We start from the raw sequence: 19,558 nt of genomic DNA, 5'->3' as shown, positions 1-19,558 counted from the left end.
TATTGTAGCAGAGGATGACCTTGAAATCCCGACCCTCCTGCTTCTAATAGCAAGTGCTGGGATCACAGCTGTGCTGTCACGCTCAAATCCATGACTCCTAATTTTGCATCTCTGCATTGGGCCTTGCTTCTGAGCTCCAGATTCTTCTAATTACTTCCTCAGCATTTCCATTTGACTGTCTCAAAAGAATCCTAATTCCTGCATTTCTGATTAAACTCCAGACATTTTTCCCCCCACAAATTCCTTCCCTACAGTTTCTATCAGCTGCTTCACTATTCAACTGGTCTAAACAAGATACCTTGGGCTGAGTGGGAATAAACAGACATTATTTAGTTCTAGTCAAAGCCCTCCCTCTTCCTGGCTTGTAGGTGTCTCCCATCACGGAATGTTTGGTATCTCCTCTTTCTGGAAGGGTATTGATCTTGTCATAGTAGAACTCCATTTTATCATTGCAATAGAAACAAAAAGATTTAGTTTTTTTGTTATATTTTAAGTTATATGTGTGCACATATATCTGCATGTACACATGGATGCATGTTGTATCTCTCTGGAGCTGGAGCCATGGGCAGCTCTGAACTGCCTGACATGGGTGCTATGCGCATCCCCCCCCCCCCCCCCCCGTTCACTCTTCCCCAGATAGGGTTTCTCTGTGTAAGGCTCTACTGGAACTTTGTAGAGCAGTCTTGAACTCACGTTATTGCCTGGCTAGGTTCTCTGCAAGAGTGGTAATGTTATTAACCTCTGAACATCTCTCCAGTCCCTACAATACAGGTAGTTTTATAGTTTGCCTTTTTTTTTTTTTGGTTTTTCGAGACAGGGTTTCTCTGTGGTTTTGGAGCCTGTCCTGGAACTAGCTCTTGTAGACCAGGCTGGTCTCGAACTCACAGAGATCCGCCTGCCTCTGCCTCCCGAGTGCTGGGATTAAAGGCGTGCGCCACCACCGCCCGGCTATAGTTTGCCTTTTGATTTTACTATCAAAACATTTTGGCCTATAAGCGTAAATGTTTATATAGTTAATGAACCAATTATTTTAACCTATAGTTAAATGGTGTTTTTGTCGTGCTTGAGTATCATACATTCATCTACCCCCCCCCCCCTTTTTTTTAAAGACATGGTCTCTCTTATGTAGTCCTGGCTGTCCTGTAACTCTCTATGTAGACCAGACTAACCTCAAACATAGAGAGCCCCATATCTGCCTCCCAAGTGCTAGGCTTAAAGGCACGCACAATGCCTGGTTACATGCATCTACTTCTTAAGCTTTGATTTCTACTTTATTCTTAAGACCTGAGGAAAGAATCTAGCTTTCAAAAGCCGCAAAACGATCTGGGATGTAGCTCAACAGCAGAGAACCTCCCTAGCATATATAAAATAGACTAATGGCCATTAACCATCAGCCTCTTCTCAGCTGATTTACTAGGTCCCTACTATAGCACTCACTATATTTGTGATTCTCCACTTTATTGCTCTACTCCATAACCTAATGTTTCATACCTGAAGCTAATAACTTCCCTTGGGCTCACTGACAATCTTCAGGTTTCCTGATTTTTTTCCTACATATTAGTTCTTTCAAGTTCATTTTAAAAAGCATTTTCTTTTCTAATCTGATTGAAGTTCCTACTGGGAATTTTTATTTCCATTAGAATTACAAATTATCTTGGTGAAAATTATGTAAGACATTAAAGAACTCATTCATGTGCTGTTCGTTTAATTAATGTGTGAGCACACATTTTTCTATTTTTTTTCATGCTTACTTGTTTAATTTTGAGCACAGGATTTATGTAGCCCATGCTCTCCTCAGAGTTGTAAGCCATCGCCCAAAAGATGGATGGCCCCAGTGCTAAGATTACAAGTGCATACTACCATGAACTGTTTAGCCAGTGGGCTGCAGTCCACTGAGCTATACCCCCAGTCCCTTCATGTTCTGTTTATTTCAGAGCTCTTGTTGGTTTTCCAGAGCAGCAGAGTTTAGTGCCTACTAGTCACATCAGGTCTCTCAGGACTGCCTCTAACTCCACTCCCAAGCGCTACAGTGCACCCCCCCCCCCAACCCAGGATCTTCCCAAACCAGAATATTATCATTTGCTAGGCCAACTCCAAGTAATTAGAGATGTTAATATGTTGGGTTCTGCTTACATATGTGAGTTATTTGCCAGTCTGGAAAGCAGTAGACTTTATATACTGGAGTTGGGTTTCTGAGTTTGGTATCTTATAAGAACATACATGGTGGTATTATCACTAGGCTCTGATTCCCAGAGGCCTGAGACTTTGAGACAATAGTTATTGTGAGGAGTCAGGCAAAGCGTATCTGTAAAATGACGGGGTTGGACTAGACTAGGTAATTTCCAGATCTTTCTAAATTGTACACAGTCTGGTTCTAACAGGCCTTCTTGTTCCTTTTTCACTGTATAGGCAACTATCCTATATAAACAGGTGCATGGAGTCATTAGTAGCAAAGTGAAAAGATCTACCCAAAAGATGTATTTGGTATTTGGGAGGCAGAGGCAACAGATATGTTTGAGGCCAGCATGATCTACAGTGAGTTCCAAGAGTCAGGGCTACACAGAGAAATCCTGTCTTGAGCAACAAAAGAAAGTTCTGACCATCACACAAAACACTGTGAATTAGCAATCTTTTCAGACTCTGGAGCTTATCTCTCTTCTGAAAAAATGTTCTGCTGTTTTCTCCTGGCACAAGTGAAGGAGGGAGGGGACACTGGTGAAAGTGTATCACAAAGTGAGGAGGTTAGGAGTTAAGAGCAGCTGGAGAACAGGCAGGTGCAGAGATGGAAGCTATCATCCAGTGTGCATTAATGCCAGGCACTCAAGATACCAACTTGGTCTAATCAAACCAATGTTTCAAAAGCACAATGTACAGAACTGGCTCCAGACCACTTATATATGTATTGGGCAAATCCTGTGCTATAAGATAACAGTGAAGTCGTTCTGTTTTACCTACAGGTCCTAATGAGCGCCTCATTCCTGGGAGCCCTATGTCTTTTTTCATCTGTCTGTGTTGTATGTGCCATTTCTGCATTTACTCTGCCCATTGAGACCAAAGGACGTGCTTTGCAGGTAAGGGACTCAGGAAGCTCTTGGTTTTTAGGTGGTGATTGTAAGAAAACCCATTTTTAATGATGTGTATGCATATGTATCTGTGTGGTACAGATCCCCCGGGAGTTTGGGAGATGTCCAATGTGGGGTGCTGACTGAGAACTGAACTCAGAACAATAACTTATCTGCTGAGACACCTCTTAGCTCCTTGGCCACCACTTTTTGACCCAAGAGAAGTTTGGGATATGGGTAGCCTTTACTTAAGCAGGCAAAGAAACCTCATTAGAGCGTCCTGATTGAAATTCTGAGCAGCAATAAAGTTGAAGTTAACAAATAATTCACTTTATATATTTTCACATAAAAGCTACTGTTGAACAAACCATGGGGCCGAGTGAAACTGCTACAGAGCCTTTAGGATCACATGGGTGGGATACAACAGGCTACCTTTCTTTCCCCAATACCCAGAGTGGTAAAAGCTTTAGTGTATCTTCCCTGGGACAGCTGTATAGGTTGCAGCTTTGGGAAGCCTTACTTCAAGCATCATGAGCTAGTGTTTCCCCATCCAGAAACAGGCTGGAATATGAGCTTTGGACACCTACTGTCTGTGATTTCCATCTGCCCACAAGTAAACTGACCTCTAGTTCCACTGCATCTGGAATAGCTCGAGCTGCATTAAAGCCCATCTACCTAAAAAGGTGCCTGCCAGTGCAAACTCCTTACAGATGACCATGACACTAACTAGGGAAGGGACCCCTAATGGCTCTACCACCCCAAAGCAATGAGTTCCACTGCAAGGACTGGCTTTTTTATCTTTCTCATCTTTCATGATTGGTCTACTTAACTTTAGAGATTATGAAGGCAGGCAGTATTTTGGTCCCTTATTTCTCTGGAGGCTGTGGATGAAGGCAGGGCACAGGCTCCTTAACATACCTCTGCGCACAAGTCCCGGGGAAGCTGGACTTTCAGTATGGAGCACAGATGCCAGTCTAGATCTGACTATCTAGAGAAAGGAGTCGGGTACATGATAGGAGGGTTTGGGGAACTTTTCTACCTTTCAGCAAAAGCTAAGAGAGATAATCTGTAGTTGCCCTATTACCGAATGCTTAGGACTCACATATTTCCTTTCAGCACTACAAAGGGTCACCACACCCTCTATACAAAGACTAACTAGGGCACAAGTTGGGCAGATTTTTATACCAATGTAAAAAAAAACCACGAAGTCTTAAGCTAATCTTCCATTCCCTTCCAAATTTTCCATTTCTTACATTTGTTGGGACCTTCCTGTCCCAGCCTTCCAAATGCTACGGTTATTAGGTATGAGCTCCACAATTTTAAAAGTATTTGTACAAATAAGAATGAAGAAACCTAACAGATTAATGTGCCCTATGGATTTCCAACTCATATCTACCTACAAAGCCTGTCCTTTTCCTGTTGCTGAGGCGTGACCAAAGAACTTAGCATTGGGCATTGTAGAATACTAATATGTCGCTGCGATACATGCATATGAACATGCCCTGGCCATCGAGTGGTGGCATACCTTACCAATCACACACACACACTTCACTGCTGTGATCACATGCACAATACATACATATGAACACATCCTGGCCACAGAGAGGTGGAACGCCTTCAGGATAATCAAACACACACACACATTGCTGTAATCATATGCACATCTTTTTAAAAACAAGAAAACAGTGTAGCAGCCATATGATAAACCAACTGGCTTACTAGCTTAAAGGTAGTGTTGAGTCAATAAACTTAAAAAAAAATCCAATCATTAAAGAATGTTTGTGCATCAGACATGGTGGCGGGGCTGGAGAGATAGCTCAGAGGTTAAGAGCACTGGCTGCTCTTCCAGAGGTCCTGAGTTCAATTCCCAGCAACCACATGGTGGTTCACAACCATCTGTAATGAGATCTGGTGCCCTCTTCTGGCGTGTGGGCATACATGGAGGAAGAACACTGTATACATAATAAAAAAAAAAAAAGACATGGTGGCTCATTCCTTTAATCCTAGCACTCAATAAGCAGAGGCAGGTGACATGAGTTCAAGAACATAGACCCTACCTCAATAAAACAAACAAAAAATAAAAACAGAATGTATTTCTAGTGTGAATTTCTTTAGACCATGCTTGTTTTGCACCAACTTTAAATTTTAAAGCTAGCAATTGTCATTTCATAAATAAGGGTAACTAATGGATCTTAATTCCTTGTAAATTGTATTAAGAACAAAGACTTACCAACTAATTTCTTTTCTTTTTTCTCCCATAGCAAATTAAATAAGGACCTGCAATACTATGGTCATCAGACGAAAAATGAATATTTGATCTTCACTGTTATTGAATGTTTTAAAAATGGTTTTATTTTTGCATATGATAATTAAGAAAACAAGTGTATTTTAAGACAACTAAGGCACACACAAAAATGCAGCAGGGAATCTATTTCTTAGGAAACAATATATATGCAAATTCTTATAGCTTATATTTTGCCACAGTTCAGCTATAAGGCAAATGAGGTCAGCCTGGGTGTCTAAAACCAAATAAAAAACTCAATAACAAAACCTCCCTCCAAACCACTTATTCCCTCACCCCAAACAAACCAATAAACCCTGAGATTGAATGGGAATAGGAGAAGGTGGTGGGTGAAGAATATACCCTTTTCTTACTTAGCATCAAGAACTGCTAACCTTAGACAAAACACTTGGTATTGCTCCATGTGGTCTGTGGCTGAAGGACAGAGATTCTGTAAAGGCAAGAAACAAGGCTGGTATCACTGATTTTAAATTATGGCCTTGGTAGCTTAAAAAAGAACTACTACTTTACTCTATATGTAACTACCAACAAGCTGGGAATAAAGTTAATTTTCCCATACACTATTGTCCTTTTTTAATCTTAGGAGGGAATCATTGATTCTCTTGATGATTTCCTATAACATGTAACTACTTACTGTTTGTGAGCGTTCTACTGGAAAAGACGTGCTTTGGAAAGAAAACATACAAAGCCTCCTCATTTATCTTTTACTGCTGTTCAGTCTTATTATGGAGGTCCACCACAGTTTCAGACTACCAGGGTGGCTCAGGAGTCCCCCTGCTATTAGCAGTGGAAAAAGACTGCAGCTACAGCCACAAGGAAATGCTGTATTAGCACACTGCATACATGAGGCATAACCTCTGCTTAGGAAGCAAACAACCCCTATTTAAACCAGTCTACGGATGGCTTAAAATTAACCAGTTTCTTATGAACTTAGAGGATTGGTTCCAAGACTCCTGGTGGAGACCAAATACCCATCTTACATAGGATGGTACAGTATACGTACACTCCTCCCTTATATTTCTGTCATCTCCAAACTGTATCAATTACAGCAATGAAATGCATGAAATAATGACAGAGTTGTCTGTGTATATTTAGGATGAACACTTTTTATTTTGGTTTCTTGAGACATGGTTTCTCTGTGTAGCTTTGGCTGTCCTGTAACTTGCTCTGCAGAATACGCTGGCCTCGAACTCACAGAAATCCATCTGCTCCTGTCTCCCGAGTGCTGGGATTAAAGGGCACCAACACTGCGCAGAAAACACATCCACTGCCCTAAATAGTGATCTAACTGGTTGAATCCACAAATAAGCTACGCACGTCTTTAATTCCAGCACTTGGCAGGCAGAGGCAGGCAGATCTCTGTGTTCAAGGTCAGCCTAATCTAGAGTCCCAGGACAGCCAGGGCTACACGCTGTGTAGAAAGACTCCATCTCAAAAATGTGATCAGACAGCTTCCTGAACCTGCTGCCCTATCATGCCCATAATTATGGACACTCTCTCTTTTCAGCTGTAAGTTAAAATAAACCATTTTTTCTTTAAAAAAAAAAAGCAAACCAACGCAAACCAAAAACCACATGCATTTGAAAGACCAACTGTATCACAGGCTTTTCAAGTTATACACATAAGCTTTCTTATAAGCATACAACATTTCTAACTTCAAGCTATATGAAAGCTCATGTGATTAATCTGGCTAACAAGCAGACAATCACCTTAAAACCTAGTTATTATTTCAGGACAAATATATTTGATGGAAAACTATGTTGGCTACACTTGCAGGGGCAAGGCAAGCAAGCACTATAAGTCATAACTGAAAATCCCAAAGCTGAAGTTTGAAGACACTCATTTTTCAAAGGCTAGCAATAGTAAAATCCAACCAAGGACAAAGCACGCTCTTAGGATTTCAGAATTCTCAGTGTGAAATACTCAGGCTAAAGGAACTTAACAGAGCTGCCCAGCATTGTCTAGCACACAGGCTTTGCTCAACAGCAAATCAAGCCTCTAGCAAGCTATTAGCATAATTTTAACAGAGTCTTGATAACTAGCTTGATAACGTACCTTTCTACAACACAAACTGTGGACAAGGTTGTTTAGGGCACTTACCTCATTAGTCATTAGTACAAACAAATTCCAAGTCATTTTCTTCTAAGAACTTATTGGGCTTGTTTCAAAGATCCCTAAAGACTGAGCCATTATTGGTTGATGTACTAAAGAATAATAAAAAGTGTAGTAAAATAGTATGTCAGAATCTAATAGTTTTGCATTTAGAATTTGATCTAAAATTCTTTAGAGTATTATTTATAATAAGTAATTAATTCCTGTAATATGATGCTAAATTTTATTTTGGAATTTCATATACACATGATTAGTATACCGTTAAAGAGACTGGATTAGATAACTGTTACTATTGATACCAGACTACATTTTCTGGCTCACTTGTCTTGGGATTAACACATAAGAACACAGGCAAAGAATTTGTTCCCATACTTTCTGCTAAATGGTGGGAGATGATAAAACCACCCTTCTTTCAAGTCACATTAGAGAATGTGCAAAGTCAGAACTTTATTAAATATTATAAAGTACCAAAGAAGGAAATTCTAGGATTCATTTAGATCTATTTATTTTAGTTTAAATCAGATTATCTCCAAAGAAAGATCTATTAAAAGCCCAGTAGTGGGAACAGAGAGGTGGCTCAGTGGTTAAGAGCGCGCACTGCTTTTCTAGAGGACCCAGGTTCAATTCCCAGCAGACACATGGTGGTTTACAATGTCCGTACCTCATGCTGATGGCACAGAGATGGATACAGGCAAAACACAATACACATAAAAATAAATATTTAAAAAGCTCAGTAGCGACTTATAAAATGCGATCATTTCTGAGTATCATACTTTCCAAAATTTTAAGATAAAATTAATATAAGCCAAGTTTTAAGACACAATTCCACAGCCAGTGCCGCCTTCTTCTCCCAGTGGATTTTCATGACAAAATTTCCTTCTGTAACATGAACTGGACTTTCTGTATGTTTGAGTGGCTTTAACACCATCATCAGTATACCATTAAAAAGAACTGGATCAGGTAATCAGTATCACTACTGATAAAATCCACTTCCAAGGAGGAAATACTAGTGTATTTTTCTTTCCCATTTGTTATTTTTTTCTTGGCTTATCTTTTTAAGGTCTAGAAAATACATTTTAGAATTAAAGTTTTCTTGTTATCTATAGATCACAGCACATTCCTACAGGTAACAACACTACAGCTGTAAGACAACATGATGGTAGGATTAAAGGGCCAAAACCAAGTAAAAGGCAATAAAATGCATGTTTTCATCAAGTCTTCCAATTAAAAAGTCTCTGCTGTAATAAAATATTCACAGTAGAAAATCCACCAGTTGATTTTTATTAAATTTAAAACATCAATCCTTGAAGAAACAAAAATCAAACTCTAGAATTACTGTTGCCTCCCTCAGATATTCTTCACAACTTGCAAACCTCCATGGACAAGCCTGTGACCTGACTGTCGCAGGGACATATAGCACCTACCTGCACGGGAATTATGACAGAATTCCTACCCAAGGCAAAACAGATGTAAAGTTATCAATTATTAGTTGACATGGAACTATAAAATACTTAAAAATATGGCATGTTATTTGATAAAAAATACAGCAGTTGAATTTAAGTCATGCCCATAATTTTAAGGACCAACCAGATCACTCTCTATTTCCCTCATTCCTATGGATTTTGGATAACAGAAGATGAATACAGCTTTCTTTTTATGACATTTTCATTTGAAACCTAAATCTTTTGGTTCACATTAGTTTGCTCAGGCCTCAGCAAAGGAGCCTCTTTTACATGCTAAACAGAATAAAAATAAAAATAGACATACTGGTACAACAGTCAACTACAAACAGTGTATTCACCATTGTGACTGGAGGTGCCCTTCTGACAGCATTCTCAAATTACTCTTCTGCACCTCTCCATCTGTGTGGCCGCAAAGCACAAAGCCCATTCTTTAGCTTGGAAAAGCAAAACTACGTGGTGGAAGTTATTTTCTTCTTCCCACTCTTTTATCCAGAAAAGAAGTGGGCCTGTGAATTCAAAAGCACAAAGGGGATCACACTGCCAAGTGCTGATTTAAAGGTGTTATTTCCCTTTACTATTGCCCAGTCCATTCATGCTTCTGCCTTACCCATGCAATCACGGAGTCTCCCTACTACCACAAACATCAGGTGGTTGGCACGTGGAAAAGCTTTAAAGTTGGAGTTAAGTGAATCCTATCCCCAGCGCCGTCTGCGTATCTATAAACCTCTGACAGAGGGAATGGTCAGGAGACTTAGAGATCATACAGCAATGTTACTTGTAGAAAAAAAACTCAAGACATTTACTTTTAATAATATATTATGTATCGTTACATGAAACATGGTTCTCAACTGTCTTTGACTCAGCAAAACCTGGTAATGGTGAAATGTAACATTATTGTGAAAAGTTACTATGGCATAGTGACTATTTGGGATGTATTAGTAGACATTCTGGCTGAAATAGATAAAAATTATGTTTACCTTATTGAAGCCCTGCCTCCCCCTTAATGGTAATTCTCAAAATAATTTACATAAGTACTGCTTTAACACAAATGGCAATTATGGAAGACAATCCATCAGAGAACAGTATTCTAAGAGAGCAAAAAGAAATGTACTGCCCAGAGTTCCACAGCTGGGGCTGGAGAGATGGCTCAGTGGTTAAGAGCAGAGGACCCAGGTTTGGTTCCCAGCACCCGTATGGTGGCTGACAATCCTCTGTAACTCTAGTTCTAGGTACACAATATCTTCTAGGTGAGTGGGCACCAGGCACACACATGGTGCACATACATATATGGAGGCAAACGTGCATACACGTAAAATAAAGATAAATAAATTTTAAAATATTAAAAAAACAGGTTCCACAGCTGCTGCACTCAAAATGCTGGCCTCAACCATACAAGTTAAAGGAATGCATATTATCCATTTACCCCCAATAACAAAACAAAACAAAAAAATCCCCAAGCTGAGGGCATGGTAGCACACTACTTTAATCCCTGCACCAGGGCAGAAGAGGTAGAAGGACCAGAGTTCAAGGCCAGACTGAACTGAACCTCACTTCTCCAAGGGTCTATATATTGTCAAGGTTTGTTCAGACTATGTTTGCAGAACAAATGTCAGCTGCACATTCAAATCAACACAACAAACATCACCATATAACACATTATTTAGAAAGCGGATTAAGATTGTTACAATACTTAACTGGATTATAGATTGTTTACTTAGAGAATGGTAAACTATTGCTAGTAATGTATAAATACACCATTTTCCAGCCAGCAGTCTTAGTAAGTAACGTAAGCCATCATCATTCCCCCACTCAAACAGGGTTTACTATAGCATAGGCAGGCCTCAACTTGGCTAGGTAGGATGACCATGAACTTCTTTCTGGTTCCCTTACCTCCACCTTCCAAGTGTTGGCATTGTAATGCCAATACATCTACCACATCTACCTAAATTTTAATTCATGGGAGGCAATGAAACCAAATAAATCCTCATGTCAGCTGTGTTTTATTCCATCAACTCGAAAAAAAATTTCTCTAGTCAAACGATTAAAATGAGGTTTTAATACTAAAGGTTATTAGTTTTATGACAAACTAAAAATGTTCTTGTATTTTTGTCAAATATTGGGCTAGTACAATAATCTAACAATTTTATTCTATCTCAATCTCATTTGATGCCCTGTTCATCTGAGCACCCTCACCCCCCAAAAACCACCAAACAAGCAAAAAGGAATAAATCGTTTTTCTCCTCCCAGAAATAAAATTAAATTTAAATTAAGGCAGGTCAATGATAAAATATGAAATTCTGTTTAAAAACAAAAAGAAGTGATCAGAAAGCCAGCAAAAAGATGCTTCAGAAAAAGTAATTTATTTTTCCACTCATACCACCCCCTACAACTGATCTTTTCCAAACCCGACAACATACTTTCCACTTAAAATGATAAAGACAAATGAAAGCCTTTTCAAGTGGGTGGCCACCAGGGCAGAAGTTGAAGAAATCTTTCAAATGTTGGTGTATCCTATTGTATTTTATATTTGATGGTACTACTAAAAGCCACACTGCAAGTCAGGCATAGTGGTGCACACCTTTAATCCCAGCGCTCAGGAGGTAGAGGCAGGTGGATCTCTGAGTTCAAGGCCAGCTTGGTCTACACAGTGAGTTTTAGTTCTAGGACAGTTAGGGCTACATAGTGAGACCCTGTCTTGATAAAACAAACAAACCAGAGTAAAAGCACACTGACAACAAAGAGGCCTGCTTTACAAGCACACTTGCATACTTACACAGTGGGGGAAAACAAGATTCAAACAGCAACACCTAACATGCACACTTCCTTCCTTAAAGGAAGCTGAACAAAAAGGTAGATCTGGAAAATACATGAAAGAATGGCCTTGAAGACCTGCTGTGCCCAACATCTCCAACTAACAAGATAAAAACAAAAACAATAAGCAAACATTTTTCCTGATTTTCTTTAATGCATTTGCCATCTTACATGGACACCACTAGGTGTCTTAATAGCATCTGTCTACACCTTCCCAGCAAGCACCGGGGAAAGGACTCTTCTTCCCACTTGTCTTTGGGGAGGGTTGCTTTTAAGCACAGCATACCTTAGTGTTGGCCATAATTAATTGGTAGTGGCATTAACTCTAAAATGGATGATCACACACACTCAAATCACACTAAAATCTCAACTTACTTCAAAATCTATTTTCTATTGTAGCTTTTATTCCCGAATGTTGTTTTCAAGAAGTGGGAAGAATGTCTTTTCTTTCTTTGCTGTTTCTTCTTCCTTTTATTCTTCCACACATTTCCTTCCTCCCTCTTTTTTTTTTTAAATTATCAATGACAAGAGGTCAAAGTAATGGGTTTTTATAGAAATCAATGTCTAGTAAACAGCAAAGACAGATCAGAGCTCATAAACCTTCTTTGTCACGATGTTGACAAGGTTTTAGTTTTTATTCTTGTAAAGGAAATTTTCTTAGAAAGTATATGGCCCTGGAGCTGCTCACTTTAGCAGCTGGCGGTCCTCTGTGCTCTTGAGGCGCTTCTTCCGGGGCTGTACAAAATCATCATCAGAGTCATCACTGAACTTACTGTCTTCTGCTTCATTCCTGAATTCTAGTTTCGGAAACCTTTTTTCTGGATACAGATTCTTTAAAAGTTCTTCAAAATAGCTTTCAAGTTTTATACCAGCATTGGCTACTTCTGAATCAGGCTGTAGGATAAAATAAAGATAGGAATTAAAACCCAAAAGGTTGACAGTTTACTCAATAAAATATTCCTTTTTAGTCAATTCTGTTCCCTTTTGGCACACAGCTATGAAATAATGGATGGTGAGAAAAGTATTTAGATGTATCACTAATATAAAACAAGTAACAGTCTGGGGCCACAAAAGTCTAGAGAAGGCCAGCTAATAATAAGCAAGGTTTTTTTTATTGAATCATTTAAAAAGTAGGTCATTATGATAGGGATGGATCACATTAGCCAAGAAGATAAGGTCATCATGGGCAGGAACCTCAAGAATGAAAAAGTGTGGTACAAAGGAACAAACAGAACGACCAACAAGAAAGACATCATTCAAAGTGACATGAGAAGATTGTTAAATGAGAACTTTTGGTGATTCTTACTATTTCAAGATAAACACAGAAATCAAAGTCTAAAAGTACACAGAGTTTGCAAAATAAAAGAAATGGTAAATACATATTTTCTAAACTGTCTTGGTGTCAGGTATCTTGCATTTGTACTTACTACATGATAAAACTGAAAATTAAATGTGGGTAAGTCTTCCTAGTAACCTCTTTCATACTCTGGGCAAACCTAAAACACAGCAAACTTACACCAGCACAGACACTGTGAGAACCTCACTGTTGGCAAGCTGTCTGGGTTAAGATTACTCTTCACATTGCTGTTGCCTCTCCCAATCTCACCTCATTGAATTCAGCACAGTTCTGAAAGATCAATCTAAAATCAGCTACAAAATCTTCGGGCTTTGTATACATGCAATAATCTTCCTGAAGTCTTTTCTTGATGGTTGACAAGTCCATTGGGTTTTTAATTATTTTATAATAATCAGGCACCTTATAAAACAAATGAATTATTATAATATAAATAAGTAAATTGTATCTAGTCCTAAAATACATGCTATTTTTCTTCACATTATTTTTTTTACTGGTGAAAACAAAATCAAGAAACATACCTATTCATCAATATTTGCAAGTACCTACTGTGTTTTCTACACAGGTTTTGTGGCACTTTCTCTAAAAATACTTAACACTTTATATTGGTATATTCACTGTATATAGTGTTGGGTATCATACAGGACAACCCACAAGAAATTATTGGGATGAGTAAAGATTAGGTTCTCATAAATCAAATTTAAAATAATCATCCTACCATGTAAATATGTACAAATGACATTAATACTTACAGTTAGAGGAACAGGGTCTTGGAAAGCCAGGCTCATTTCATGGCAGTAAAGAAAGAGAAGCAGGCGTTCACATTTCTAATAAAAGAGATAATAAAGTAGTAAAGCCACAGCTTAGTTTTTAAAAGAACTCACAGGCCTCAGAATAAAAATTAAAGCCTGAGGAATACATAAAAAAAAAAGAACACTGAATCTAGCCATGTAGTGGTGGTGCACACCTTTAATCCCAACATCTGGGAGGCAGAGGCAGGCAGATCTCTGTGAGTTCGAGGCCAGCCTGGTCTAAAGAGAGAGTTCCAGGGCAGCCAGAGCTACACAGAAAAACCTCGTCTAGAAAAACCAAAAAACAAAAGAAAGAAACACTCAATCTTTGTGTTTTGCTTGGGAAATATGGATATGAGAGTTCCTATAATTATGGGAATAAACCAAAAACTATAAAATACATGTTTCAAGTTCCTCAAGATGAATCCCCTCACAACTCTAGCCTGCGTATTGTGCACCAGCAGTCACTGGAGGAAGTCAGGTAGTGGCAGAGCCTTCTCCCTATAAGCCCTGTCTTAAAGATCCTTCTTGCAAACAGGGATGTCTTCTTGTGAGCTTTGTTACTCTCTCCTCCTAGGCCCTCCCAGTGAACACCTGCAGTATGGGCAGTGAGTGTAGGTTCCCCCTCTTACATGTCAATTTTCATGTTGTTTCTTTCTTTTTGGGGGTGCGGGGGCAAATGTTCAGACAGGGTTTCTCTGCGTAGCCATGGCTGTCCTGGAACTCACAGAGATCCACCTGCTTCTACCTTCTAAGTGCTGGGATAGAAGGTGTACATTACCACCACATGGCTAATTCTTTTTAAAATATATTTTGATAAATTCTTTAGTACTAAAAAAAATTATACTTAAAAGTTAAATATCATGTGGTCAAAGTATGAAATTATTTCTAGGAACATTAAATCAAAAAAATCAATCTTGCTGTCAATTCTCAAAAGATCCTGACAAACAAAATCAATTAGTGATTAAGAAAAAAAAAAAGAGCTAGTACCAGGACAGGCACCAAAAGCTACAGAGAAACCCTGTTTCGAAAAACAGAGAGAGAGAGAGAGAGAGAGAGAGAGAGAGAGAGAGAGAGAGAGAGAGAGAGAGAGAGAGAGAAGAAAAAGAAAGAAATCAGACAGAAAGGGAGGCAAAATTCAAAAGCTTAGACTAAAGCTAGGCATGGTAGCTCATTCCCATAAACCCAGGGATAAGAAGCTGAGGCAGGTGGATTGCCTCATGGACTAACAATGACACCCTGTCTCAAATTAAAAAAAACATACATTAACGACAAGAGAAAAAAAACAACCAAACAAGCAAAAAACCCAAAAATAAAAAAACGAAGTTAGACATGGTAACCTGTAATCAGATGTACTTGGTTGGAATGCTGTGAATTTAAGGTCAGCATAAGCTACAAAGAGAGTTCTAGGTTAGCCTGAGCTAACAAGTATTTTAAACTTCTACCTAATAGTTTTCTTTTGTTTAATTAAGAAGTTATGGCTCAGTGGGTCAAGTGCTTTTCTATGCAAGCACAAGGGCCTGGATTTGGATCACTAGCACCCAAGTAAAAAAGCCAGGCATGGTGGCATCCAGCTGTAACTCTAGTGTGAGGGAGGAGGGGAACAAGGGACTTTCAGGTGCTTGCTGGCTAGCCAGTCTAGCTCCATGAGGCCCTGTCTCAAAAATAACGTGGAAAGCAAAAAAGGAAGATATGTTAGGTCAAACTCTAGCTAGCCTCCACATGTAAAGGCATGGGTAAAAAATCCACATGAGTGTACACACACACACACACACACACACACGCTATTGGTTATGTAAAATTTCTTTCTTTCTTTCTTTCTTTTTTTTGGGGGGGGGGGGATTTTTGAGACAGGGTTTCTCTGTAGCTTTGGTTCCTGTCCTGGAACTAGCTCTTGTAGACCAGGCTGGCCTCGAACTCACAGAGATCCACCTGCCTCTGCCTCCCGAGTGCTGGGATTAAAGGCGTGCGTCACCACCACCCGGCGGTTATGTAAAATTTCTATTCTTTTGTGTGTAGAAGACTTAAAGGACAAAGAACTCAGTATAAAAATCAACACATGTAACAAAAGCCATCCTAATAGTCTAGTGTGGAAATGCTCAAAAACTTACCCTTTTATCTATTGCTGTTAATTTAGTAAGGCCTTCAGTTTTCCTTTTTTCTGAGTTGTGACTGGGAACATCACAATCATATTCAACTTCTGGCTTAGATAAATCTCGGCAGAAAGTACAAATCCACTCTCCACTGTTGGGATAAAGGACCTATGAGTTCTGAGTCTGTCAGGCTGCTCTCCACCACCCTTTCCACCATATGCAGGCCATCTATGACATGTTTCTGTGGCATGGGTTTTATTCTCTACCTATTATCACTTACTATTAGGTACAAAGCAGTGCGGAGTAGAAGTAGCAGAAATTTGATGTAAAGGTCTGACTAAGCATCACACTTCTGAGCCTTCCTCCTCTCTCTCCTCTATACTTGGTGGGTTACAAGTGTGTGCCCACCAAGGCCAGCTAGGATCTATTATTGTTTACCATAGCAGATGAGACTAGGAACCAGGGAAGAGGAAACTGTAGATCAGTGTTAAGGATTGTGCCAAATAAAATTTAATCTTTATAAAAGTTTTATGTTATTAACAATTGTCAAAAATTTGTTATAATAGTTACACTTAAAAAAACTCTTCTTCCCTTACCCTCCCCCCTTCCATTTTTATGTCATTGTTTCTGGCTACATCCACTTTCCTCTAAAATGTTGTTACTTTTTATATTTCCTTGCAGCAGTGGGGAACAGCACCAAGCCCTGTGCTCTAGTCAAGACGCTCCAGCACTATGCCACACTCCTAACCCCATTCTTTATACTTTAGAGAAGTACTGCTTTACCTCGGGAAATTTGTCAATGTGGGCACGTGACAAGTAAGATGGAATACTTTAGGACACTTTTCACAGCAAAGGAGTTCCCCTCCATTTTGACAAACTGCACACCAGTCTTCATTGGGGTCATCTTCCTTCCTTGTCTCTCCGACATGCACAGGGGACTTCTGGGAGGCATCCAGCCACTCAGGCTTTCCATTTGAGGAACTTTCCTGATTAAGTCCGGGTTGATCTCCTGTGCTATCAGGAGCATCAGATCTTAACACAGCTTCCTCAGAAGCAGAGCTCTGATTATTGTTTAAGAGGAGAGAAGTAAGTATGCTTCTTGGATAGTTAGTCTGCAACAAAAGAGAGAACAACATTATGTATGTATGTATGCATACTTTGAAAGTGACCTTTTAATCTCCCGATGCCTATGATAATTACAGACTAAGTGGGCAGTGTGGAAGTCAATCACATGAATTGTAAAGGTTGTTTACTGTAGCTACTAATTCAAGTTAACTTCAGACTCTGTGCTGGAGTCATCTGAGAGGAGGTGAGCCCAGTCAAGCAAACAAGCTCCAGCTGTGGGCAAAGCTCATTATCCTAATGAGATTAATGGGGAGGGTCCACTATGATCAATGCCATCCCTGGGCTCCTGGTCCTGGGTTCTATTAGAAAGCAGGCTCGACAAGCCAGTAAGTAGTATCCCTCCATGGCCTCTGCATCAGCTCCTTCCTCAGAATCAGATCCGCTTTGAGTTCCTGTCTTGACATCTTTGATGAACTGTGAAGTGGAAGAGTAAACTAAATAAATCCTCGCCCCTATCCCCTCAGGTTGCTTTCAGTTGTGGTGTTTCATCACAGCAAGAGAAACCTTAACTAAGACAGACACAAATATTATTATGCTAAGATGAATCTAAATTCTGTGGAACTTCTGTTCGCATATTACAGTCTACTTTGTGGGTGTTGTATCAGGACTACCCTTTTCTTGCCTCTTAAATGGCAACATTACTAAAAGCACTGATGTAATTACATTTTGAGTTCTAGATTCTTCATCTGATTCTTGTTTTACTATAACAACAGGAAAATCATAATTTTCAGGTGGTCCGCTGTTTTCTTGTTTTATTCGGATTGGTTCCAACATGACTACTGGGACTTTGTGTGTGGAATCAGCTCCTGCTGGTTTGCTGGAAGAGCCAGAGCTGTGAGGGAGAAAGGAGAAGGAGAGACAAAATTAGACAACTTAAAAAATAGAAAGCTGAAGAACATTCTGGAATAATGTAACTTCACAATAATAAGCATATTTTATATCAGCAGTGAATGTTATTAAAATACGATTGTGGAATCAACATAAATTTCCTTGATGCCAGGCCCTACAGACTAACCTTTCAAACTGATTCACCATGTATATGAAAAATAAGTAAGACCAACTTGAGTATTCTAAGGCTCTGGAACTGACTGCTCAACTAGATCTGGGGTCAAACATCTTTCAGTCTTTCCCAGTTTCCTGTCTGGTCACAAGCACTCTAGGGACAACAAGAACCCTAGGTTTTCATGCCCAGTTTGTGTTAAGACACTGGAATATCATTTGTTGGTGGTTGCTCCTTAAAGGCAGTAGTTGGACAGAAACCCTGCGCCATTAGTCATTCTGTTCTTATGGGCAAACTTCCTCCTAGAGAACGCTGCTTTCAAATGTTAGCAAGAAATGGGGTTTACCACAAGCAGTAACTTTCAAACACAATGAAGGCAGAACTAAATAACAACTTAAAGAAAAAGCTTAATTGTATAGAATTTCTTTTAAAGTAGAACCAATGTTTGATCATTTTAACAGTCATACAACACTGAAAGAGAGATTGTTTCTTTACTCAAGAGACAGAGGCAGGAGCATTACCACAAGTTAAGAGGCCAGCTCCATCTACATTAAGAGAGTTCCTGACCATGTGAGAGCCTGTCTTAAAACAAAACATCATCATCCGTAACAACAAACCCCATAAGGAAAGCATTGCTTCTTTTTCCCTAACTGTCTATATAGTACTATAACTATTTTTGTCCTTGGTAACATGATGTCAAATTCTATCTTATTTTTTAGCACTGAGACAAATACTTCCTAAAAGTTGTACAACTTTAATCACTCTATTGTACTAAAATATTAGTTAAAAATTAACAGTAAAAGATGCACCAAGTATCAAAACTAACAACTGCAAGAAATTTATGCACAGTTGGCTCTTCATGTCCATGCCCTTCACTCACATATATGGATGAAAAATACCTTGTGGGAGGGAATGTGCAGACTATTTGGAGGGGGTGGTGTCATTATTCTCTAGACAATACAATAAAACAAGTTTTACAAAACAGTCCCATTGAATCAGGCACAATCAATAACCTGGAGATGATTTAAAGCATACACAAAAGTATATGCAGGTTACCTTCAAATACTGTACTACCTTATATAAAACACTTGGACAACTGCAGGTTTTGGTATATTCAGATGGGTCCTGGAACCAATTCTCGTGGATACTGAGGAGAGACTATGCCAGTATATACGGTTAAATCTATTTACCTTCCTCGGCTCCCAACGCTGGAGGCACTAGGTGAACGTATTGGGGGATGGACGCTAGTCATAGTAACAGGTCCTGAGGAGAAGGAAATAGACACACATAGCTGAATTAACAATTATGCATTCAGGTTGAATTATAATTATAATACACTACAGTTCATGGTCATGGTACTACCGACTCTATGCAGGGAGGAGGTCTATGCGTCACTGGCTATCTACTTACTCCAGCCTGAAGTACTAAGTCCTCTCTGCAGTAGA

General features: G+C 39.3%; 2 protein-coding genes across 7 annotated transcripts in view; one reads left to right on the top strand and one right to left on the bottom strand.

Annotated features, from left to right (window-relative positions):
* Positions 1–7,574, top strand: part of Svopl (SVOP like) — a 59,585-nt gene extending 52,011 nt beyond the window's left edge. Inside the window, exons 15-16 of the mRNA XM_075953970.1 lie at positions 2,958–3,071; positions 5,324–7,574. Of these exons, the coding sequence (XP_075810085.1) occupies positions 2,958–3,071; positions 5,324–5,335 (126 nt within the window). The 3' untranslated portion in view covers positions 5,336–7,574. The remainder of the gene's footprint in view (positions 1–2,957; positions 3,072–5,323) is intronic.
* A 3,706-nt stretch (positions 7,575–11,280) lies between these two features.
* The window catches only part of Trim24 (tripartite motif containing 24), a 108,935-nt gene continuing 100,657 nt past the window's right edge, over positions 11,281–19,558 (bottom strand). For all 6 annotated transcript variants that reach the window (XM_075953964.1, XM_075953966.1, XM_075953967.1 and 3 more), the window contains 7 exons: positions 19,304–19,376; positions 17,777–17,945; positions 16,772–17,100; positions 16,007–16,139; positions 13,857–13,931; positions 13,357–13,506; positions 11,281–12,644 (listed from right to left, as the gene is read on the bottom strand). In XM_075953964.1, coding sequence (XP_075810079.1) covers positions 12,435–12,644; positions 13,357–13,506; positions 13,857–13,931; positions 16,007–16,139; positions 16,772–17,100; positions 17,777–17,945; positions 19,304–19,376 — 1,139 coding nt within the window. In that variant the 3' untranslated portion in view covers positions 11,281–12,434. The remainder of the gene's footprint in view (positions 12,645–13,356; positions 13,507–13,856; positions 13,932–16,006; positions 16,140–16,771; positions 17,101–17,776; positions 17,946–19,303; positions 19,377–19,558) is intronic.

Source organism: Microtus pennsylvanicus, chromosome 19, assembly GCF_037038515.1.
Source record: "Microtus pennsylvanicus isolate mMicPen1 chromosome 19, mMicPen1.hap1, whole genome shotgun sequence".
NCBI lineage: Eukaryota > Metazoa > Chordata > Mammalia > Rodentia > Cricetidae > Microtus > Microtus pennsylvanicus.
Note: the sequence above shows the minus strand (reverse complement) of the source record. Positions and strands in the feature narration are given on the sequence as shown.